The 25,796-nt window shown below is 44.1% G+C and overlaps 1 protein-coding gene across 3 annotated transcripts in view; it reads right to left on the reverse strand.

Moving 5' to 3' along the window:
- The window catches only part of THOP1 (thimet oligopeptidase 1), a 130,601-nt gene that overhangs the window by 41,659 nt on the left and 63,146 nt on the right, over positions 1 to 25,796 (reverse strand). For all 3 annotated transcript variants that reach the window (XM_077475869.1, XM_077475870.1, XM_077475872.1), the window contains exons 8-10: positions 8,640 to 9,006; positions 8,338 to 8,539; positions 8,077 to 8,263 (exon numbers count right to left, since the gene is read on the reverse strand). In XM_077475869.1, the coding sequence (XP_077331995.1) occupies positions 8,077 to 8,263; positions 8,338 to 8,539; positions 8,640 to 9,006 (756 nt within the window). The remainder of the gene's footprint in view (positions 1 to 8,076; positions 8,264 to 8,337; positions 8,540 to 8,639; positions 9,007 to 25,796) is intronic.

The following is a 25,796-nucleotide window of genomic DNA, read 5'->3' on the forward strand; positions in this document are numbered from 1 at the left end:
CTGATGATCGGTGCTGGCGAATATTCGAGTGCCCAGCATCCGCAGATTGGCTTCTGCTGTGAATAACGCATGTGCACCCTGCAGGTGGGGAGTGCAGGATCAAGTATACATACGTGATCTGGTGCACAGATGCAGCCGTGTAGTGGTAAAACTACTATAGGGTGGTCAGCAAGTGGTTAACAAGAAAGCATTTCTGTGAAGATGGACTCTACGCAGGCTCATTAATTTGCTGAGGAGATTTTGATACGCTAAGTCTGTGTGCATAAAAACACCTCCAGCAGTAACGCAGGAGCCAGAGCCCAAGGTTAACCTGCTGGATCGTTTTTCTGGTGACCCCCATTTCTTTTCCACAAAATAGTTGTATGCTATACAGTGCCTTGCGAAAGTATTCGGCCCCCTTGAACTTTTCAACCTTTTGCCACATTTCAGGCTTCAAACATAAAGATATAAAATTTAAATTTTTTGTGAAGAATCACCAACAAGTGGGACACAATTGTGAAGTGGAACGAAATCTATTGGATAATTTAAACTTTTTTAGCAAATAAAAAACTGAAAAGTGGTGCGTGCAAAATTATTCGGCCCCTTTACTTTCAGTGCAACAAACTCACTTCAGAAGTTCAGCGAGGATCTCGGAATGATCCAATGTTGTCCTAAGTGACTGATGGTGATAAATAGAATCCACCTGTGTGTAATCAAGTCTCTGTATAAATGCACCTGCTCTGTGATAGTCTCAGGGTTCTGTTGAAAGCGCAGAGAGCATCATGAAGACCAAGGAACACACCAGGCAGGTCCGTAATACTGTTGTGGAGAAGTTTAAAGCCGGATTTGGATACAAAAAGATTTCCCAAGCTTTAAACATCCCAAGAAGCACTGTGCAAGCGATCATTTTGAAATGGAAGGAGTATCAGACCACTGCAAATCTACCAAGACCTGGCCATCCCTCTAAACTTTCAGCTCAGACAAGGAGAAGACTGATCAGAGATGCAGCCAAGAGGCCCATGATCACCCTGGATGAACTGCAGAGAACTACAGCTGAGGTGGGAGAGTCTGTCCATAGGACAACAATCAGTCGTACACTGCACAAATCTGGCCTTTATGGAAGAGTGGCAAGAAGAAAGCCATTTCTCAAAGATATCCATAAAAAGTCTCGTCTAAAGTTTGCCACAAGCCACCTGGGAGACACACTAAACATGTGGAAGAAGGTGCTCTGGTCACATGAAACCAAAATCGAACTTTTTGCCCACAATGCAAAACGATATGTTTGGCGTAAAAGCAACACAGCTCATCACCCTCAACACACCATCTCCACTGTCAAACATGGTGGTGGCAGCATCATGGTTTGGGCCTGCTTTTCTTCAGCAGGGACAGGGAAGATGGTTAAAATTGAGGGGAAGATGGATGCAGCCAAATACAGGACCATTCTGGATGAAAACCTGTTGGAGTCTGCAAAAGACCTGAAACTGGGACGGAGATTTATCTTCCAACAAGACAATGATCCCAAACATACAGCAAAATCTACAAAAGAATGGTTCACAAATAAACGTATCCAGGTGTTAGAATGGCCAAGTCAAAGTCCAGACCTGAATCCAATCGAGAATCTGTGGAAAGAGCTGAAAACGCTCTCCATCCAACCTCACTGAGCTCGAGCGGTTTTGCAAGGAAGAATGGGCAAGAATTTCAGTCTCTCGATGTGCAAAACTGATAGAGACATACCCCAAGCGACTTGCAGCTGTAATCGCAGCAAAAGGTGGCTCTACAAAGTATTAATGCAAGGGGGCCGAATAATTTTGCACGCCCCACTTTTTTCATTTTTTTATTAGTTAAAAAAGTTTAAAAAATCCAATAGATTTCGTTCCACTTCACGATTGTGTCCCACTTGTTGGTGATTCTTCACAAAAAATAAAAATTTTATATCTTTATGTTTGAAGCCTAAAATGTGGCAAAAGGTTGAAAAGTTCAAGGGGGCTGAATACTTTCGCAAGGCACTGTACTTTAAGCTTAAAGTGTTTATTTTTTTTGTTTTTTTTAGGTTAACAAACACAGATGCTGTTAAAGCATGTTATACAGCACAGTGATTGTGCTGTGTAGCTTGGCCCCTTCTATCACCTAAAAAATCTGGCTGATCCTGCCTTGCTATACCCTCCCCCCATAAACTAACCACGATATATCATGGCTGCTGAGCCTTGACACCGTGGTCAGTTTTTACATGCCTCCATCATCCGCAGCCCTGCTCTGTCCTTCTCTCTCCATCTCTGTCCTCCTCTCCTCCCCCCATCCCTCCGTCGGCTTATGTCAGTACTCCCCCCCCCCCCCGCTCTCATAACTACTATAAAATCCTCCCGACCCCTTTGTAACATAACAAAAAAATGTGTCCCCGTGGTATAGAAAAATTATGCCAAGCTGTACCCATGTCAGGGCGGCTCCCGACGCTCCCGTGACTCCTCTGCTCTGTCTTCCCCTTCTCGCTGGTTGAGGTCACCAGGAGTGCTAGGCCCCGCCAACTGGAACTGTCAGCTGGCAGAGGAGAGAGCCAAGAAATCACACGAGTGCTGAGAGCTGCTCTGATATAGGTATATTTTTTATTTAAACACAGGCACAGGGACACATGTTGTTCTGTTACAGAGGGATGGGAGGTTTTCATAGTAGTGGCTTAACAATCACTTTAAGCTATGCTCTTCTGGTTCTAAAGCACAGCAGATTAACCTGATTACATGGTTGCAGGGTGACCCCCAGTCTTGGGCTTTTAGTCTCCCTGCAGACAACCCAGCCAGAGGGTCAGTTGAAGATTTTTTCAAGGCCCTAGGTTTACTCTATGATGATCCTGACTGTGCCCACCAAGCAAAAACTAACCTTAGGTCATTGTGCCAGGGTAAAAGCACCACTGAACAATACTGCTCTGATTTTGGCCACTGGGCACTTGACTAGATAGAATGACCCAGCTCTAAGAAGCCAGTTCAGGTTAGGCTTATGAGACTTCATCAAAGTACACTACCCTAAACCAAAGTCATTGAATGAAGCAATGTAGGTATCCATCCGCATAGACAGGCGTTTATGGGAAAAACATGCAGAGAGGTTTGTTCCTTTGACCCGTAGTATGCTGCCCACTTCTCCATCAGACCTTCCTGAGCCCTCTCAACCTCCCCTGGAGGATGAGCCCATGCAAATTGAGCTACTCATTTATTCTCAGGGGAAAAAACTAGAAGAAGATCCCAGGGACTCTGCAAAGTGGCAACCACGGCCACTTTGTCACCAGCTGTTCCAATAAGATGGGAAATGCCAAGAGTCTAGTGCGGGTGGGGTCTGCTTCTTTAGACTATACAATGACAGGTTCCCTTGCAAAATTAATCATTTGTTCCTGCACAACCTAGTTCTGTCATGTTTTCTCATGACCTTTCTGCTTTCACAGATTCCAGTGCCAGTCTCTAGCAATTTCAATAAGGACCTAGCACACCAACTATAGATTCCCTTGACTAATGTGCACAGACCCTTTTCAGTCTTAGCTGTTGATAACTCTACCTTGTCCATGTGAGCCTGGTCACCCTTGTGCACTATACCTATTACTTTGACCATTGGGGAATTTCATAGGCAGACAATCAGTTTCTACTTGATAACATTTCCTGCTTATCCCCTTATCTTAGGTTATCCTTGACTTAAACTTTAGAACCCGCACATAGATTGGGCTACAGAGGAGATTAAGTCCTGGTCCCAGACCTGCATCCAGAATTGCATTAAAACTATTTCATGGCCAGTACCAGTCATGTACCTTTATTACAGTCCTATTCGGAATTTGATCATGACAATTTTTCCCAAGTGTGACTCTGGTTTGCATAACCATTTGCCTTTTATAGGACTTTGTTGTAGCAAAAGACACTGACAAGTTTGACGTTTGAATCCTCTACAGGCCACCTCTCCAGCCAATTGCCTCAGTCTGAATCTTTTCCTCCTACATGCAGAACTTACCTGCTGGCTCGCAGCCTTGAGCCCTGTTTGGAAACTTCCTCTAAGTTTCTCAATATCTTACCTCCAGCACAAGTAATAGGGGTCTTTTCCCCTGACCTTTTTGACTATTTTAAAGGCTCTGTCTTGCGTTCCGCCCAATCTACTCCCTGGCTCTGTCTTGTGTTCTGCCCAATCTACATTCTGGCTGTTTGTTCCCCTCTACCTTAGGCATAAAAGGGCTTTCAGAGACGCATGACTCTAAGATGATCATGCACCCAGGGATTACTAAAACCTTTTCTTTGGCTTCTCGCAGGCTTTGGTGGCCCTCTCTCCAGAAGGACTCTGGTTCCTATGTTAAGGCTTGCAAAACCTGTGCTCGCTCTAAGTCCTCAAAAGTCAAGCTCTCTGGATTACCCCTACCTTTTCATGGCCCGAAATACCCTTGGACGAACATCCAGGCTAATTTGTCCTCAAGTTCTGCTGCTTCTACACCTGCCAATGCTGTCCAGTCTGTCCAGTTATTCCGGTTCAGCCCATGCCAATTAAGCCTCCTGATTTTTCATATTCAGGACTTTCAGTAATCTTGCCTCACCCTACTTCAACTACATCTGCTTAAACCTGTCTAAGCCCTTGTACACACGGTCGGAGATTCCGACGGAATGTGTCCTATCGGACCGTTTTGTCGGATAATCCGACTGTGTGTGGTATGCATCGGACTGTTTCCGTCGGAATATCGATCGGACCCAATTTTCCAACTTGTTGGAAATATTTTCCGACAAACTGGTCCGATCGGACCTTGTCCGATCATGTGTAGAGAATTCCGATCGGACAAAGTGCCACGCATGCTGAGATCAAATTCCTACACCACAGCTATTGGCTACTAGCGTGAACGTAGTCCCGTCGTAACGAAATAACGCCATCATGTTCTGAACGATCGGATTTTCCGACAACTTGGTCCGACTGTGTGTATGCAACAGTTTCGGACACAATCCGTCGGACAAAATCCAACGGATTTGGTTGGCAGAATATCTGACCGTGTGTACAAGGGCTTAGAAGTTCCATCAATCCTTTGGATAGACTGCCTCATTTGGCCAGGTGGGGTCTTTGACCCTTTCTTCAAACCACTCTGCATCCAGTTAGTGCTTCAGCTATCCAGCTTGACGCCAGTGACACGTCACCTGCTGACCGACCTGACCTCACCGATTCCTGGACCTTTGCTCAGCCAGATTGTCCTGTGCCGGATGTTCAGCTTGTCTCTAAGGGTCCAGGGACCCCTGGACCCTTGGGGGGGGGTAACGCCAGGAGTTTATGCGCTCCTGCTCCATCATAACTGCTGGCTCCAACATTCTGAAAATGATGCATTTCCCCTCTCTACCTGTCCACCTGAAAGGTGATTAATGATGTGGCCAGTCTCTGAGTGGAGACCAAACCTGATTTAAAGTGATTGCAAAGGCAGAAGGTTTTTTTATCTTAATGCACTCTATGCAATAAGAGAAAAAGCCTTGTGTGCAGCAGTCCCTCTCAGCACCCCCAATACTTACCTGAGCTCCATCTCTATCCTCGGCTGCCTGGGACTCTCCCTCCTGATTGCCCATTGGCTCCCGCTGCTGTCAAAGCCAGTTACCCAATCAGGATAGAGTGGGGGCCGGGCCGAATCGTAGCTCGGTGTCTAAATGGACACAGAGCTGCAGCTCGGCTTGGATGCCCCCATAGCAAGCTGCTTGTTGTGGGGGCACTCAAAAGGAGGGAGGGGCGAGAAGAGGAGGATCCAGGCGGCCCTGTGCAAATCCAGAGCAACAGAGTAGGTAAATATGAACAGTTTTATTATTAACAACAACAACAAAAAAAGAACGAGACTTTACAATGACTTTAAGCCAGCCAAACCTTCAGTCTCATGCTTGTGATAGTGTGTAAGACCCGATCAAGCTGTCTGTCTGCCCTGCTAGACTGGATTAGCCTGTGTATGACTTTGGATTTGATAACAACTATTCTCTTTACTCTACCTGCCTTTTACCTGGACTGTCATTGAACCACTCTGCCTGTCTACCACCCACAAGTACTTGTTTGTTCAATTTGCGCATGCCCTGGCATGGTAGCCAGGCACTATAGCATTGTGTATAAGTCCTGGGGACAACTGAGTACTGGTAGGCCTGCATGCTTTCTGGGAAAGGGTGCTGCTATAGCATCTAACCACCTGCATTAGGGGTTAGGGTTAGCAAGACAGAAATGCGCATACTGTATGTTACACATGTCAAAGTCCAGATCACACTGCACAGTAAAGGATACTATAATAAGCTTTATAGTATCCTTTACTGTGCCCCCCGTTTTACTTAACTGAGCCCTGGTACTTGACCCCGCAGGGACGCGCTGTCTCTCTGCTCTTGATTGAATAGATTGATAGCAGTGCAGCCATTGGCTCCCGCTGCCGACAATCAAATCCAATTACGTGGGTGACGGGGGGCGGGGCCGAGTCATACATTTGGCATCTATGGGTGCCGAATGTTGGACTCAGGAGCACGTCGCAAGGTAACCCCCTCTGGAGAGCGATTCTCCTAGGGGGTTACCTGATGTGGAGAGGAAACGCGAGAGCCGTCAGAGGACCCTAGAAGATGAGGATCGGGGCCACTCTGTACAAAACAAGCTGTGCAGTGGAGGTAAGTATGATATGTCTGTTATTTAAAAAAATTAACCCTTACAATCACTTTAGGGGACTTTTGCAAATAACCATTTTTCGTCCAAATGAAATGAGATGCTGTTATCTGTGTTCACATTCCCAATTACACTTCACAGACACTACTCTCAAGTAACTTCCCAAAATCTGCAAAAGAATTCTTGAGTCTCAGGATTCAGTACAAAAAGGGAGGGTGTGGTTTCTCATGTAGATCAAACTGATGCAATGGAAGTTGTATGCACCACATAAGACATAGCAGCAGTGACTATCACCCTCTGCAGCCCAGGAGCTGCATCTAAGGCCGCGTACACACGCGCGGACTGTTGGCCCAACCTTGTCCGCTGAACAGTGTTTGGGCGGACAGTCCGCTCGTGTGTGGGCTTTCAGCGGACAGTTTCAGCGGACAGTTGGACGGACAAGGTTTTACGGAAATTCCGAAAAACTGTCCGCTGAAACCTTGTTTCAACGAACAGTCCGCCCGTGTGTAGGCTTGTTCGTCAAACTAAGTTCCGCGCATGCTCAGAAAGGATTTTCAAGCCGAAAGTTATAATGCAGTGTATAGGACGTCGTATTTTGCGTCCCGTCGTACGTGCCGTTCACGTCATCGCGCACGGTTTCAGCAAACTGTTCGTTCGTCGTGTGTGGCCATGTCCGTCCATGCTAAGTTTGAGCGGACTGTTCGCTCAAACTGTTGGACGGACAAAGTTGGGCCAACAGTCTGCGCGTGTGTACGCGGCCTAAGACACTCAGTGGTTCTATTGGGATGGACATAACCAGACAGGAAAGGTACAAGCTACACTACCTATTCATGAAAAGTCAGAGGCACACAGTGGGGAAAGGAGGGGGAGAAATTTAAAGAACAGTACAGTTTTCTATCAAGCATCAGAGGCAGAAGCAGATGGGGGATAAACAGGTAAGGCTGGAGTTCTACTGTAAAGAAAAAAGCTCCATCCACAAATAACAAGATAAGTCCTCTTAAGTTGGCTTCCTCTTTCATGTGCAGGTAGCCAGCTACCAATGACATGTTGGGCCCGCCCTCCTACCCACCCCCTCTGTCCGCTGTGTACCCAAATCCTGCTGACATCTGGAAGACGTGATACAAGTATTCCAAGAGACTGCGAGACCAAGTACAAGTCTGGCCTAGACCACCCCTCCCAAAAAAAGAAAAATAAACCCAGGGGGAAAACAATGCAAAGCTGCCTTGTAGCAGGAGTTTAAAAGGAACTAACTCCCATTAGTTACTGTTTTTATAATACATAGCTACATTAATTTGTGCGGTTATAAATATCTTACATGGAGCAATTCCCTTTGACAACTTTGGTTGATTAGGCACAAGGACAATCTACAATTGACATAAAATGCTTATTATAGGTAGGGGAGAGCAAGATTAAAAGACTGTCAATTTCATCTTGCAATTATAAAAACATCAAGGATACACTTTTTAGATAATTAACAGTGAATCATACCTGTGTTTGCCAGACGAGATTTCATAAGCTTTTCCAAAGTCTCTTCTGGAATGGGAATACCAGTTTTGTAATGTTTTGACATTCTTTGAAGTGACTGCCTCTCCCACACCCAATTTTCCAGCATTTGAGATGGTGCTTCAACAAAATCTCTCTCTACATGTGTTCCACTAAACATTGCGAAATCTGCCTGTGACACACATATAGTGTTAAAGTAGAGTCCAATATAATCAATGTACATAAAAAAACACCAATGTCACCTACCTGAGAACAAAGCTGATGCATTACATGCCCAAATTCATGGAAGTATGTCTCCACTTCATCATGCTGTAAAAGAGATGGGGCATCCTGTGTGGGTTTGGTGAAGTTGGCAACCATGGCAGCCACAGATATCTGTCTTGTGCCATCGGGTAAAAGGCATCCTGGTTGCAGCCCAAAGCAAGCTGCATGGGAATACTTTCCCTCACTGCAAAAAAAAAAAAAAAAAAACAATACAAAAAGGTAAAAAAATGCAATAGTCCAAGTCAATTGTAGTCAGTAGCATGTAAATAAATATAGTAGCTTACCGAGGGTACAAGTCAAGATAGAATTTTCCTAGAAGCTGTCCAGTTGCTACATCTTTCACAGAGAACAAGGACACATCTTCATGCCACGCAGGAGCACCCTTCTCCAGTTCAAAGGTCAGGCCTAGCAGCTCTTGATAAATATTCAGCAGACCAGACGTTACCACTTCCATTGGAAAATACTCTTTTAGAAGATTCTGGTCCACACTATATGTTGTCTCTTCTACCTGGTTCATAAAGTACCTCATGTCCCAGGCATTAATCTGGCCATCAAATTCAAGACCTCTCTTCTCACACTCCTTCCTCTTGAGTTCCCACATGACAGCTCTTTCCTGCTCTCCCAAAGGTTTCAGTTTTTGTGATAATTCATCTGGAAAAATACATACATACATGTAAAATAATGTTTACAGTAAGGGAGATGTATATATCAAAATAAATAGATCTTTAAACACTTCCCACTCGGCCAAATGTATATAAACGGCCGGGTGGGCACTCTCTCCTCTGACTGATGATCAGTGAGTGAAAAGGGGGAGGATTGCCTAGCAACCGGCTCTGTGTTTACATCACATGACAGCTGTGATTGGACACGGCCGTTGTGATCAGGAGGTCCAATCACAGAGCCCTCCTGTCGATCGGAGATGCGCAGCGCCACCCAAATGATAAAAATGTAATTTGGGTACAGCGTAGCATGACCGCGCAATTGTCATTGGGACTGCGAGAGCGCTGGAAGCTGAAAATTGGTCTGGGAAGGAAGGGGGCAAAAGTGCCCTGTACTGTAGTGGTTAAATAGAAGATCAAGCTCAATATATCTATTTGGGTGCTTTTGATGCTAAAGGAGTTGTAACGTCAAGGTTTTTCACCTTAATGCATTCTATACATTAAGGTGAAAAACCTTCTGTGGTGCAGCTGCCCCCCAGTGCCCGCCCCCCTCTTTTACTTATCCAAACCCGATCTTTCCAGCGACAAGTACAAGCCCAGAAGCTCAAGCCGCTGTCTCAGGCCCTCATTGGATAGATCGATACCAGCGGGAGAGAGTGGCTCCCGCTGCTATCAATCAAATCCAGTGACACAGGAACCGGGGGAGGCGATGCAGAGTCCTGCTGTCTGTGTCAATGGACACAGCAGCAGGGATCAGGAGGAATGCGACTCTCCGTGGGGACACTCATTTTTCGGAGAAGGAGCCAGAAGCACCGCCATGGGACCCCAGAAGAGGAGGATCTGTGCCGCTCTGTGCAAAACCCTGCACTACCTGCCTGGAGTTTGCACATTCTCCCTGTGCCTGCGCGGGTTTCCTCCGGGTACTCCGGTTTCCTCCCACAATCCAAAGACATGCAGGTAAGTTAATTGGTTTCTGTCCAAAATTGGTCCTAGTATATGAATGGGGACTTTGGACTGTGGGCTCCTTGAGTGTAGGGACCGATGAGAGTGTGCAATGTACAGGGATAGGGACAATTGTAGACACTCACACAGGTTGAACTGGATGGACTGGTGTCTTTATTCAACCTTACTAACTATGGAACCCTAGTCCCTGCTAGTAAGGATGGCACCATAGGATGGTGCCGAAAAAGACCAAGCCGACTTTACTGTGTACTCGGCTCTGCTCGCAGTCCCGCCCAGAGCAGAGCTGAGAACACAGGCTCTGTCTATCTTGGCGGCGGGAAATTTAAAAACTCGGCAAGGCTGCAAAAGGCAACGGGCAAGGCTATTTACATGCAAATGACACTGAGCAAGGCTGCAAGGGCAAGGCTGCAAATGCCACTGATCATTGTGCAATGATGGACAAGGCTGCAGATAGACACTGATAAGGCTGCATTGATGAGCATTTAAATGCAAGTTTTTTTTCCCTCCTAAAAACTTTTTTCCTTAAAATGCCCTCCTAAACTTGGGGTGCATGTTATACGCCGATAAATACGGTAATTGCGCGGTCATGCAATGTTGTACCCAAACAAAATTTGTGTCCTTTTTTTCCCACAAATAGAGCTTCTTTTAAAAGGTATTTGATTGACTTGATTAATTGATTGTATCTTCTACTTTTTGTTATTAGAAAAATCCAATAAACTCAATATTAGTCAGTCATACATTTAGGCAAAAATGTATTCAGCCACATGTCTTTGGTATAAAAAAAGTCAATAAGCGTATATTGGTTTGCGCATAAGTTATCACATCTACAAACTAGGGTACATTTTCTGGCATTTACGCAACTTTTAGTTTATGACTGCCTATTTCTTGCCTTTCATTTCTTGAGGTTCTAAAATGGCAGGGCAGTACAAACCGCCCCCAAATGACCCCACATGCCATGCTTATGTGGAATTGCACCCCAAAATACATTTTGCTGCTTTTTTTGGGAACCTAGCCGCATACGGGGCCCCGAAAACCAAGCACCACCTTCAGGATTTCTAAGGGCATACATTTTTTATTTTACTCCTCACTACCTATTACAGTTTTGAAGGCCATAAAATGCCAAGATGGCACAACCCCCCCTCCCCCCAAAATGACCCAATATTGGAAAATGGACACCCCAAGCTATTTTCCCAGAGGCATGTTGAGTCCGTGGAATATATTTTATATTTTGCCACAAGTTGCGGGAATAGGACAAACTTTTTTTTTTTTTTTTTGCACAAAGTTGTCACTAAATCATATATTGCTCACACATGCCATGGGCATATGTGGAATTACACCCCAAAATAAAATCTGCTGCTTCTCCTGAGTACAGGGATACCACATATGTGGGGCTTTTTGGAAGCCTAGCCACGTACGGGGCCCTGAAAACCAAGCACCGCCTTCAGGATTTCTAAGGGTGTAAATTTTTGATTTCACTCCTCACTACCTATCACAGTTTTAAAGGCCATAGAATGCCAGGATGGCAAAAAATCCCCCCATTTTGGAAAGTAGACACCCCGAACTATTTGCTAAGAGTCATGGTGAGTATTTTGCAGCTCTCATTTGTTTTTGAAAATGAAGAAAGAAAATAAAAACTTTTTTTTTTCTTTTTTTTAATTTTCAAAACTTTGTGACAAAAATCAAGGTCTGCAAAATACTCACCATACCTCCCTCCCAGCAAATAGCTTGGGGTGTCTACTTTCCAAAATGGGGTAATTTGAGGGGATTTAGTGCTATCTGGGCATTCCATGGCCTCCGAAACTGATAGGCAGTGAGGAGTGAAATCAAAAATTTACACCCTTCGAAATCCTCAAGGTGGTGCTTGATTTTCGGGGTCCCGTACGCAGATAGGCTCCCAAAAAGTCTCAAATATGTGTTATCCCCGTACTCAGAAGAAGCAACAGAATGTATTTTGGGGTGTAATTTCACATATGCCCATGGCATGTTTGAGCAATATATAATTTAGTGACAACTTTGTGCAAACATTTTTTTATAAATAATTTGTCTTTTTCCCGCAACTTGTATCAAAATATAAAATATTCCATGGACTCGACATCCCTCTCAACAAATAGCTTGGGGTGTCTACTTTCCAAAATGGGGTCATTTGCATTTGGGGGGTTTTGAACTGTCCTGGCATTTTATGCACAACATTTAGAAGCTTATGTCACACATCACCCACTCTTCTAACCACTTGAAGACAAAGCCCTTTCTGGCACTTTTTGCTTACATGAAAAAATATTTTTTTTACAAGAAAATTACTTTGAACCCCCAAACATTATGTATTTTTTTTAAAGCAAAAGGCCCTACAGATTAAAATGGTAGGCATTTCATTTTTTTCACACAGTATTTGCGCAGTGATTTTTCAAACGCATTTTTGTTTGGAAAAAAAAACACTTTTTTTAATTTTAATGCACTAAAAAACACTATATTGCCCAAATGTTTGACAAAATAAAAAAGATGATCTTAGGCAGAGTACATGGATGCCAAACACATGCTTTAAAATTGAGCAGAAACGTGCAGCGGCGACAAACTACATACATTTTTAAAAGCCTTTAAACGCCTTTACAGGTTACCACTTTAGATTTACGGAGGAGTTCTACTGCTAAAATTAGTGCCCTTGATCTGACCTTTGCGGTGATACCTCACACGCATGGTGCAATTGCTGTTTACATATGACGCCAGATCGACGCTTGCGTTCGCCTTTGCGCGAGAGCAGGGGGGGGGGGGACATGGGTGCTTTTTTTTATTATTATTTATTTTACTGTTTTATTTTATTTTTAAACTGTTCCTTTCATTTATATATATATATTTTAATCATTTTTATTGTTATCTCAAGGAATGTAAAAATCCCCTATGATTGCAATAGGTAGTGACAGGTACTCTTTTTTTGAAAAAAATTAGGGTCTATTAGACCCTAGATCTCTCCTCTGCCCTCAAAGCATCTGACCACACCAAGATCGGTGTGATAAAATGCTTTCCCAATGGCGCCATTTACATCCGGCGAAATCTAAGTCATGAAATGCTTGGAGCTTCCAGTTTCTTAGGCTATAGAGATGATTGGAGCCATTCTGGTCTCTGATAAGCTCTATGGTCAGCTGGCAGAACCACCGGCTGCATTCTCAGGTTTCCGGTTGGGACAGGGGAGCCTGAGAAAACCATGGAAGACATTCCCTCCCACTGCTTGTAAAAGCAGTCTAGAGGCTCATTAGCGTATATAAAGTGAGAAAAAAAACGCGCTATCCACAAACAAATAAATAATAGCTGCCAGCACCGCAGACTTACTGCAACAAACAAAATGGTGAAATAATAAAAAAGGTGCAGCGCTTAGATTATATATGACAATATCTATATAATCTTTTACCAGTGTAAAAAATATATAATTAAATACAATCAACTTTAATGTTGATAAAAAAAACTCCTCATAAATTAACACTATTAATGATTCTATGTTTTAGACAACACTATATCCAAATATACAAAAAAATTATAAAATTTGGGGTGAACGTGTTAAGAGTCAATAAGTGAAACAATATGATGACAAAGTGCAATATCTTGAGAAGTTATAGTGACTTCAGTGAATTCTTTTCAGAAATCCACCACCACTTGAGAGGAGGCTTACCAGATGTAATGGACCCAGTTAGGTATATACCTAGTGAGTCACACAAGTTTATTGATGTAAATTCACACGAAAAAACAGCTGGCAAACTTGTAACTTCTCATGGGTACCAGAATAGACAGAGAGATGACCCAAAAATAGATGAAATGGCTATCCACCTTTTGGGGTGACGGAGGAAAATACAGCCTCATAATGAAATACCGTTTAAAACTTTTATTAACATTAAAAGCATAAATGGGTACTCACATATTACAGGCAAATACCAGCATGGAATTAAAATCTGGCAACGCAGTGGCATCAACGAGCCCTCCCCGACGCGTTTCTCCTAAACAGGCATCATCTGGGGATCCCCAGATGATGCCTGTTTCACTATGAGGCTGTATTTTCTTTTTGGCCTATAATATACGTGGAAGAATCTCTGTCCTCAGTCACCCCAAAAGGTGGATAGCCATTTCATCTATTTTTGGGTCATCTCTCTGTCTACTCTGGTACCCATGAGAAGTTACAAGTTTGCCAGCCGTTTTTTCATGTGGATTTATATCAATAAATGCGTGTGACTCACTAGGTATATACCTAACTGGGTCCATAACATCTGGTAAGCCTCCTCTCAAGTGGTGGTAGAGGCTAGTTAGCTGCTAGGATTGCCTTTACATGAAAACCGACCGCTGGCTGAAAAGAATGATACCAAGATGATACCTAAACCGGCAAGCATCATTCTGGTATAACCAGTACATTGCTGGTCCTTGTTGGGCATATATTGTAATCTTTTTTTTCATGCAGCCTGTGGGCTGAACAAAAAAAAAGATATTGATCGGTGGGTATGCCCACCATTAGAATACCTCCCTTCATCCACCCACTTCTAATGGTGGGCATACATGCACCATTTATATATGCCAAAGCATGGGGGTATCTGCCCCAAAAAGGTAGGAGCAAATTGCTCCTCCACCCCTGCTGCCCCCATGCTTCGGCTTATTTGCTCTTTTTTTTTTTTTTTTTTAACTGTGGTGGTGAAATCACCTCCGACAGCGCTGGAGTCATGGCTTTATGTATCGTGGGAGCAAACGCTGTTCCTGTCAAGATAAATAAATCCGCGCTGCAGCTGAATGGCGTACCTGAAAACAAAAAATGGTTAACAATAAAACATTCCAGAATAGAATACAGTAAAAAAAAAGAGCAGAACAATAGAGAGAATAGACAAAGAGAGAACAATAAAACGGCAACTATTTTTGTTTTTTTTGTTTTATATTTTATTGTTTTGTTTTTTTTACACTTTTTTATGTAACTGTAACAGTTCTAACGGTTCTAACTGTTGTAATGGTTTCAGCAGTTTGGATCTCTCAAAATGCGATGGCATCTTGGGAGACCCTGTGAAAGTGTGCCTAGTCTGTGCAATGCTGTACCCTACGCTAATACTCAACTAGTGAATGGTAACGTTCAAAACATTCACCAATGCAAAGACCAAGATTATCAGCACAGCGGGGACAATAATAACGGGTGTCACGCCTATATCCGCGCTTTCTGCAGACACATTTTCTTTGGGGGGGCTCATTGGGTAGGGGTACTCAGGGAGGACATAAGGAAAATGCCTCTCATGTAGCCAGCTTACTGCATTTGGTTGGGGAAGGTGAGGTGGAGCACCGTCTGGTTACAGAAGGGCTCCGATGATCTCTTCCTGTAATTTAAGGAAGGATCAGCGTCTGGCCTTACGGGCAACTGGGTACGGCGCCAACTGGTCGTTGAGATCCACCCCTCCCATATTTTGGTTATATTCGTGGACACAGAGGGGTTTCTCCACAACACCAGTCGCCGTAGTAATTTGGACTGTCGTGTCTGTATGAAGGGAGGTAAGAACGAAAACATTCTTATTATCCCTCCACTTCATAGCGAGCAAGTGATTACACTGCAAACAGGCTCTCTCCCCCAGCCTAAGACAGGAATCTACAAGCCACTGGGGAAAGCCCCGGCGATTAGGCCACGCGGTGCCACATGCTCCAATCTGCTGATCAAACAAATGACTAAACAGTGGCACGCTCATGTAATTGTCCACATACAAATGGTACCCCTTTCTGAATAAGGGTGACACCAAGTTCCACACAATCTTGCCAGCGCTCCCTATGTAATCTGGGCAGTTCGGCGGCTCTATGAGACTATCTTTGACCTCGTAAACCATAAAACTACATGTATAGCCTGTGGCCCTGCCACCGAGCTTATAAATCTTGACCCCGTATCTGGTACCCTTGCTGGGAAGGTACTGTATGAATGACAAGCGGACAGAAAATGTAATCAGGGACTCATCAACGCAGACAACATGATGGGGAGTAAACAAGTCTGCAAAACGTTGGTTGAAGTGGTTTACGAAGGGCCGAATTTTGTAGAGTCGATCATATTCAGGGTCTCCACGAGGACAACAGAGTTCATTGTCATTGAAGTGCATGAACCGCAAAATCTGCTCGAATCTTGCCCTGGCCATGGAAGCAGAGAACACGTGCATATGGTGCATTGGGTCAGTGGACCAATATGACCGCAACTCACTCTTTTTAGTTATGCCCATGTTGAGCGAAAGGCCCAGAAAGGTCTTAAATTTGGAAGACCGTAATTGGTCTCCGATCTCTGGCAAGGGAGGACTGAGGAATAGTGGGGATGTGTTGACCAGCGTACAAATTGCTTTGGTCCACAACAGATCTATAGAGATCAGCGAATAAAAATCAAGTGGCATAAAATCAACTGTTTCCACCTGAATGCTAAGTTGGCCAGTGAATGGGGGGAGGTACGAGTGCTGCAGAAGTGGTGGGTTCCCAATTAGGATTGGTGAATACAGCAGGGAGGGCACTATGGCACGACGGGCCTGTCTTTGTCTTCTTGGTGGCACCGGGACACTACTTGTGCTCGCCACCTCGCCAAGTCACCAAGTGTTACTGCATTGCTGGATGTACAACCAGGGTGTACTAGGCCGCTGGTGCTTGCCAGTTCATCAGAAGGCATAGCGGCGCTAGTATTTCTCTGCTCCATACAAGGGACCTGCGGTTCTTGCACTTCAACAACAGAAGAAGAAGATTGGGGGCTGGTACGCTTGACCTTGTCAGGGACCACAACTCTGTCATCATAGTTATCTGTCATGGAGCCGCTGCTGTCTACAGCATCGTATTCTGAGCCTGAATCCGATAGATGAGCGACTTCCTCTTCACGATCTGTCATGCTCAGAAACATGTAGGCCTCTTCACTAGTGTACCTTCGATTTGCCATTTTGGGCTCTAAATTTAGTGGTACACTAGTGAGACTCACAGGTAAAAAAAATCTCCCTGGCTGTTAGCGACTGTATCAAAACGCTAACAAAAAAACTGTTAGCGATCACAGGGATCAGGCCTGACTCTGCGAACGCTGCAGTTATGTGTTTAGTGTTTTGTAAGTGACAGTGATTGATCGATCCTGCACTTGGGTGGGCTGGGCGGAGGGGCTAAATGCAGGTGCTAGCAGGTATCTGGGCTGATCCCGCTAACACCGTGTTTTTGGGAACCCTAAACTGATGGGGACGCTAGTATAGATCTGATCAGATCAGATATCGATCCGTTCAGATACTATAACACTAAGGGAGGTGTAAGCTGCGTGCATGGGTGTTAGCGGTACTGACACTAACCTGAAGCTGCCTGAGGCGACACAGACCCTAAAACCTAACTTATATCACCTGCCGGGTGATCAGGGGGTTAAACCTTTATTAGGTAATAAATGGCGGGTGCCCTGACACTATAAAAAAATAACCAATTAACCAGCGTCACCCGTAACAGTTATACAGTGATCCTTGGTGAAAGAGTTAACTAGGGGGCAATCAGGGGGTTAAAACCTTTATTAGGTAGTATATGGGGGTCCCTGACGCTATAAAAAGCTGCAGTGAACCTAAATACCTACCTGCCTAATTAGCCTCACCTGTGACACTAATACAGCGATCAGAAAAACTATAGCTTAGTGACACTGGTGATGGGGGTTGATCACGGGGTTAAACCTTTATTAGGGGGGATTAGGGGGGTAACCTAGACCTAAAGGGGGCTAACCCTAACTGCCCTAACAATTGTTGAAGTCACAAATGACACCAATGCAATAATCAATAAAAAAACAAAAAAACTGCAATCTTATCTCCTTGGCGCCGGAACGAAAAAGACCGACACGAGGAGAGATTACATCACTTCCGCTGCTCCTTTTTACATTACAGGAGCAGAGGAAGCATTCTATTTGTCAGGAGGGATCGCGAGGGGGTGGCCATGAATGAATGGCCTCCCCCTCATCTCCGATCGCTTCTGAACAGATTCCGACCGCTGCAAGCACCAGGGCAGGCATGGACGTACAGGTACGCCAATATGTCTGCCGGTGCCATTCTGCCGACATACGTGCCGACCAAGATTATCCGACTTGCCGTGCAACTTGAGTGCTGAGATTCTTGAAGGGGAACCACGCCAAAAGTTTGCGTGAAGTCCCCCCCCCCCCCCCCCAAGATCCATACTAGACCCTTATCCAAGCACGCAGCTCGGCAGGTCAGGAAAGGGGGACGAGCGAGCGTCCCACCCCCCTCCTGGACCATACCAGGCCATGTTAAAGGGGGCTTCCGGATCGCTCGCAGACCCCAACAACCACCGGGCAAGGGTTGTCAGGAAGAGGCCCTTGTCCTTAACATGGGGACAAGGTGCTTTGGGGTGGGGGGGAGCAGGGGCACTCAAGTCGGATCATCTTGATCCGACTTCTGGTGAGACTTATATTCAAATCAATGGGCTCCCCTAGGGAACCATTGATTTTTAATAGAGACAGAGAAACACGGGGCAGTGCATAATGCTGTGTATACAGCATTAAGCCCAGTTAAATCGCGTTTAACACCTTTTACCGGCGTCTCGCGTTTTTACAGCTCTAGTGCTGGAACCTCAGAACGCACTGGTCCTGGGTTTTTTTGGAGCTTAAAAACGCCTATGCCACTTATAGCTTAAAAACGTCATGGTGGGCACGAGGTCATAGGCCAACATGGAGAGGTGTTTGAATTGAACATGAATTAATGTTATATATCTAATGTTCTACACATCTGTTTGTACAACCAAGCTCAGCCATGTTGATACTTGCAGTCCCACACGTTTAAAAGGTATAGAGGAATGTGTCACCAAATAGACAAAAGGAAGTCTCTTCAGCCCACTTGGTGTGCACAAAGCTTCAAATAGATTTAGGACAATGATGGCTCCGGTCTGTCTGTGAGGACAACAGGTGGGCCTAATGAGTGGGAAGGGCGTCCGAGATCGAATCACAAGAGGTGAACCCAGTCGGAGCAGTTGCAATTCATGGGCAAACCCTGCCCCCCAGAGGCCAATTATGGCAGGACGGTCAGAGATATTTAGCATGGGAGAGGAGACGCCCCAGAGACACTGATTCGTTCACAGGCAAAGGGGGATGGGCAATGGGATGTGGTGTGGCTGAGGTGTGTTTATCAAAGAGGGATTCATCAAAGAGAGCGGTCTCTTATTCCATCACGAGGTTCAGTCACGAGTATTGATCAGTTACTTCATTTGGCACCCCAGAAAGGCGTGTAGAAGGTATTTTTTACACAGAATCCACAAAAACCTAATGTATTTTTGTTTCGGAGTCCCTGTAAGCATCTCTAGTGTGGACAAAATTGTCGCTGGCTCGCGAATTCTGAAACGACGCTTGGATAAGCATGAAAATTCTGTGAGATATTTCACCGGTGAAACAGACGCGTAGAACCTGGTGAGAACTGTGGCTGATATATGTATGTACGTTAATGTTGTATTGTGCTGCAGACCTGTAACTAGAGGGCAAGTTGGCGCACTGGCGAGTTAGAAACTGATCATCCCTGGTTATGTGATATAACCGCAGATTGACAGGATAACCATACAACTTTGAGGGAAAAGTGGAAATCCCCACGTGAGTGTGAAAAAGCTCTCTGCCCTAATAGAAATTCCATGTGGCCTGCAATTGGACAGGAGAGCATTGATTAAGAATGTGTTCTCCTGAAGAAGTTAGTGGTTAAACGGATTTGTATTTGTTTTTTTTTGTTTTTTCCTTTTGTGTTTTTTTGTGTTTGTTGTGGGACTACAGGTGAAAGCTAGCTTCTAAACAGCTTTATCTGTGTCTTTGTGTGTGCTTGGTACCTGTTCGTCTAGTGTATTGCTAATGCAAAGTGTTGGTTAGAGATTGATAGGAATTATCATACATCTTTGAGGAGCATTGATTAAGAGTGTGCCTCATGTCTTGTATGCTGTAGAACTCCAAGTCACTGTAGATTTAAACGGTTCGTATCTGTTTTTTTTTTTTATTTCGTTTTCTTGTTTGTTGGTGGGACTACAGGTGAAAGCTAGCTTTTAAACAGCTTTATCTGTGTCTTTGTGGGTGTTATCTATCAATCAGTTTGTCTGTGTCTATCGTCTAAGCAACTGGTTGAGCAACTTTAGTGTGGGTAAGCTAATTAGCATATCAATGGAAGCCACTGAAGGTTTAATTAGCAAGCATGGTGGTATTAGATCTCAATCTACACAAGAGAGTGATTTAACACACCAATTTAGTGAACTTTTGAGACAATGTAATACACATAACGATCTCATAAGTCAAAAAAAGGCAGGAAACAGAGAATGGCCAATGCCTTATGCATGTTAATGAGAATGAAAGAAATTGCGGACCAAAAAGAATTAGAATGGTTTGCTGATAGAGAAAAACTGATGGAACAGGTAAGATATATTAATGGGGATTGAAAAGGCTGATGCAGATGCTCATAGTCGGATTGAACAATTAGTGACTGAGAAATGTGTATTGCAACAGAGATTAGATGAATTAGAACAAACGTGTAAATTAAGAGAAAGTTGCATTGCCTCTTTGAATCAAAGGGAGGCTGATAATTTGCAGGTTATCACAATGCTTAAGGCACAAGAAGCCATAATGGAGTTATCCTCCAAATGTGCAATGGTGGAGGTACCCTCCGCACATGCTCAGTGTACAGAAAAGCTAGATGTGGAACATGAAGAAAACCCGTATGCTATTATCACTGCAAATGATATTACTGTGATGGGAATCGATGTGGAAGAGGCAAATAAAGGTGCGATAACTGCACTTGAAATTGATTCAGGAGTTGAAACAATGGAAACTTCTGATGACTCCTCAGACGATGAAAGTGTAAAGTCTGTTCATTCCAATCGCAGTAATATTATCCAGCAATGTGGGTTTCCAGCGCCATATGCTCAAAGAAGGGCCTATGCAGGGAAACCAGAGCTAAAATGTTTTTTGTGTAAAAGGGGGGTGGGGGGGGTCACATCGCAAAATATTATCGGGCGGACGAATGATGATATCAAAAGGGGATCATACCTGAAAACGACCCCAAGGCATCATGTGTGTTATTCAGCCAGGTGGGGTAGCCATCCAAAGCATGGAACCCATAGTAATCAAACCCATTTCCCATGTAAGACCCAAATGCGGAGTCTACAAACTAAAAAGCAATATGTAGGACAGTTGCGTAAAGTCAAAATGGAGGTAGCCGCATGGTTATTCAAATATAGCGCTAGGGGAAACAATGTTAGCAGAACTTAGTGAGCTGCAGGCATGATAAGAATATTCTGGTCAATGTTTCCCTGCTATGAAAAAGGTTTTATGTGAGTTTCAGGTTCAGAATATGATAGAGGACCTTGATATATATATTTTTTGTATTTTCAAGGATAAACCTCTGAATTGGTATTGTGGTTTTTTTTTGTGGTTAAAAGATGTTTCTGTTTTGAGTATTGTTTTTCTTTACTCTTCTCTTATTTTCAATTTTTGTAAACTTTTCCTGAGTAATATCCAGTACTGCTGCTTAATATAAGAATTGTGTGTAATCGCTGTCTGTGTTCCTTTTCCAGAGACCAGGGAAGAAGTTAAACTGGTTTGGATACTGACATTTGCATTTGTTTGCAGGTCTGTCAAAGTGAGAACAACAGTGGGAAAATATAGCAGAACAGGGGTTAGGTTATTGTAAATGCATAATCGATTATCACATGGTACCATGAGCTCATTAGTTAGTAATTGTTTGCAAACAATGAAAAATAAATAGTACTAAAGAGTTATAAATGAAGCAACAATGTTGTGACGAGATACATATGCTTTGTTTTTTTTTTGTTTTGTTTTTTTGTTTTTCCCATTAACTAATTGTATTTCAGATCGGAATGAGCACTCTTCTCAGTGCCGGTTCACACAGGAGCGACTTGTCAGGCGACTTAGCCGCCTGACAAGTCACACTCCGTTCTGTACTATGGAACCGTTCTAATAGGAGCGACTCAAGTCGCTCCGACTTAGAAAAAAGGTTCCTGTATTATTTTTGGGGCGACTTCAGGCGACTTGCATTGACTTCTATACAGAAGTCGTTTTGCAAGTCGCCGCTGAAGTCGTGTGCAGGTCGCGTCTGTGAGTCGCGCTGCAAGTTGTGCCGCCCCTGTGTGAACCGAGCCTCAGGAGAAAAGTCCATGGATGTTGTTAACTAAAAGTTGAGTGTTTGTCAGTGTTTTATGGTGGTTGTCTTGTCATGTTGTTTGTGCAATAATGGCCAGATTTTTAAAAAAAAAATTATTTTTTCTCTAATTTTTTTTTATATTGGTTTAGTCGTCTATTTTATTTTTTATTTTTGTTCAGGTGGAAAAATTAGTATGTTTAGTCCACCTGAAAGGGGGGTAATTGACGATGCCCTCAGTTAGCAGCTGGAAACCATTCTAAGCCACTGGAGCCTTGTGTTTTTTTTCTTTGTTTTATTTTCTTTCAGAATGAAAAGAGTTCCAAAAGTTTTAGGCTCTGTCCACCTGAAAGGGGGTAGTGCATACAGCGTAAAGATACAGAAATGCATTGTCTTTGTAGTTTGTAAAATTTGAAGTTTTTGAGAAGCAACAGTGACGTTCAGTTTAAAACATTTTTGATCATACCATGGGGATCCATTTTACAGTGGGTTCAGCCTAAAGAGGTCAGGGTTGTTTGGATAGTTTGGTCAGAGTTGCAGAAGCCAGGAATACTAAGGTCCTGGGTTCCAAGGAGGGAACTATAAGTAAACATGGTAAGCAAGCAGATATTGTGGATAAGAATTTGATACTGCTCTTGTTTTTCACTTCCAGAACCCTGGTGGAGCGAGATTGGAGAGGCTTCTGGAACATGGATGACAGATGGTCATCTGGTTGGCAGTTTGTCTGTGCCACACCACACGGCAAATTTGTTCTGATAAACATCAGGAGAGAAAAAAAAAACCTGAAAGATTCAGATCAATACTTGTTTTTTTTATTATGGACAATGTGGTGCGAATGCTGAATTTGAAACAGAACTTGTGAAATATTTTTGCTGAAGTCTCTCCTGATGAATGCAAACATGTTATTAATACATGTGCAATGGGTTGGAGGTTGGGGAAGGAATATGACACATCCAATCCGTCAGAACATGAAAATGTAAAATATGTGTTTTTTTGTTAGGAGGAGGAATTTAAAGAAGGAAGGTTTTAATATATGACATGTATTGATGTAACGGAGTTAATATGGTGCAGATACCCAGGAGGCAGGTTGGCACTTATGCGTAATAAGGTGTCCGTGGGCCAGACTAGATGTTGGTCAGTTGACACATCAATGGGGGGAAAATTTCCTTGTATGGGGGAGATACGCTTGGTTGATGTCTCACCTGAGGGGTCGAAACCATGCACAGATAATGCTAGTGAATACGCACGGGAGCATGCTCTGTTAAATAAAGGGAACAAACGCTGGCTACCAGGGTACCGTATGACTTCACCACATGGTGCTGCAACATCTCACGGTGGTTGATAAAAACCTATCACCCTATATGTGCTGAGTATACACTGAATCAAGTGCGGTCATTGTACCAGTGACTTACTCCCAGAGATACAATGAAGTCCATGCAGGATGCTTATCTCTGAGGAGTAACCCGAAAGAGAAGGGATGTATTCAGCACTATATTGGAGGGGAATAATAGCTGGGATGGGTGTTATTAATGGAGTGGACATTGGCCTCCTGAGGAACAAACTCACAGCCATAGCTTCAGAGAAGGAGCGTGATTTTGTTACCCAGAGAGATTGGTGGCGTCCTTGATAACATTCAACGAAGTCACAGAAACACCCAGGTTAGAGTGGCTCCGGATTTTGTCAATCATGTTGAGAGGTTAGTAGAGTGTGATGGTACAGGACAGAAATCTGTCATTGGCTCTGGCGTGCACCCTGTGGCAGGTGGAAATATCAGACAACATCAAGCTGATTATACCGCCTCTGTATGAGGGGCAGTGGCCTTAGCATCACCGCTCAGTAAGATTTTGCCAAAACACGTTGCTTACACTAATCCAAAGTAGTGGTCGAATGCCTGTCTGGGCTGTACTAATTTGGATTGTGAAAGGTGTTATGCTGTATGTTCCCATATACAGAAGTGCAGACTCGGTCTGTATATTTGGTGGCATCAATGGGCTTACTGACTGGGGATTCAATCTTGGTGCATTTGAGGCTATATCACACATGTGATCAGATAAGATGGAAGATGGAGGCAGGTTGATATTTCCCTCTGTCGGAAGCATGACCATGATGTCCTTTGTATGCCAGCTCAATACATGGGGATGAACGAATAATGTTGGGAAGTTATTTCTCTCTGTGTTCTGGATGGAGAGATCATTGCTGGGAAGGAGGCACCCGGGTATTATTTAGGACATGGGCAAGTTTGTTCGTTTGTCCTAAAGGATACCGTTGTAGTGTTAGTCATGGGACTAGAGGGTTCCTTGAACCTAACCAAAGATAGAGGTGCATGGTATACCCTGGGCGTGATCGCTGAAATCCAGGTACCGGGGTGGAATTGTGTGGGGTTTTTTTTCGTGGTTGCAGATTTATATGTATGGTTAAATTCTATATTTATATAGAAGGGTCTCCCATTTGTCTATGCAAGTTGAGGGACGATTTGATGGTAAGGTCTCTGTGTACAAGTTAGAGACTGTGCTGCCAAGTCAGAGCCCTGCAACACCACTGTGAGCAAGTTTGCCGAATCCCGACCCATATTTACAGTAAGAGATTATAGGAGGTTGGGAGCGGGGTGCATAATTGGAGGGGACACATATGTATGTATATATTGTGGTAATAAGTGGATTTATGTTATGGTATAGTGTGACCTATGTGCAGTGTAGGCTAGTAATATGGGCAAGAAAGGCCCTCATCGAAACTCGATAGTTGAGAGCTGGGTGAAATATTGCTCTGAACGTATGCTGGTGAATGGTGAGTGAATGGACATCCCTTCCCTTTACTGCATCCTGTCTTGAAGATACCGGAAAGGAGAAGATACCAAAGATATAGAAGGGTGACAGGGAAGCTGTCGCTAAAGAAGGATGGTGGTATGTCACTCAGTAGCAAAGCGGCACGTGTTGGGGAGCACAACGCGGTAAGACCATTATGGACTGTTCCATGGGAGATGTCTCTGGAGTACATGTTGAAAACCACCACGCGTTACACAAGCTAAGGACTGTGCCACAGGTACTGGTTCGGAAGCACATGTTGGGTAACCACGTTAAGACCGTTATGGACTGTTCAATAGGAGCCGTGTCTGAAGAAGGGTGGTATGCGCCTTTTAGGCGCAACGTGGCATATGTTGGAATTGAACATGAATTAATGTTATATATCTAATGTTCTACACATCTGTTTGTACAACCAAGCTCAGCCGTGTTGATACTTGCAGTCCCACGCGTTTAAAAGGTATAGAGGAATGTGTCACCAAATAGACAAAAAGGAAGTCTCTTCAGCCCACCTGGTGTGCACAAAGCTTCAAATAGATTTAGGACAATGATGGCTCCGGTCTGTCTGTGAGGACAACAGGTGGGCCTAATGAGCGGGAAGGGCGTCCGAGATCGAATCACAAGATGTGAACCCAGTCGGAGCAGTTGCAATTCATGGGCAAACACTGCCCCCCAGAGGCCAATTATGGCAGGACGGTCAGAGATATTTAGCATGGGGGAGGAGACGCCCCAGAGACACTGATTCGTTCACAGGCAAAGGGGGTGGGCAATGGGATGTGGTGTGGCTGAGGTGTGTTTATCAAAGAGGGATTCATCAAAGAGAGCTGTCTCTTATTCCATCACGAGGTTCAGTCACGAGGTTCAGTCACGAGGATCTGCTAAGTATACTGCTTGTATTATATTCTGATTGTATG

This window comes from Lithobates pipiens, unplaced genomic scaffold (genome assembly GCF_037356315.1).
Source record: "Lithobates pipiens isolate NorthernLeopardFrog02 unplaced genomic scaffold, aLitPip1_a1.2 Scaffold_13, whole genome shotgun sequence".
Taxonomy (NCBI): domain Eukaryota; kingdom Metazoa; phylum Chordata; class Amphibia; order Anura; family Ranidae; genus Lithobates; species Lithobates pipiens.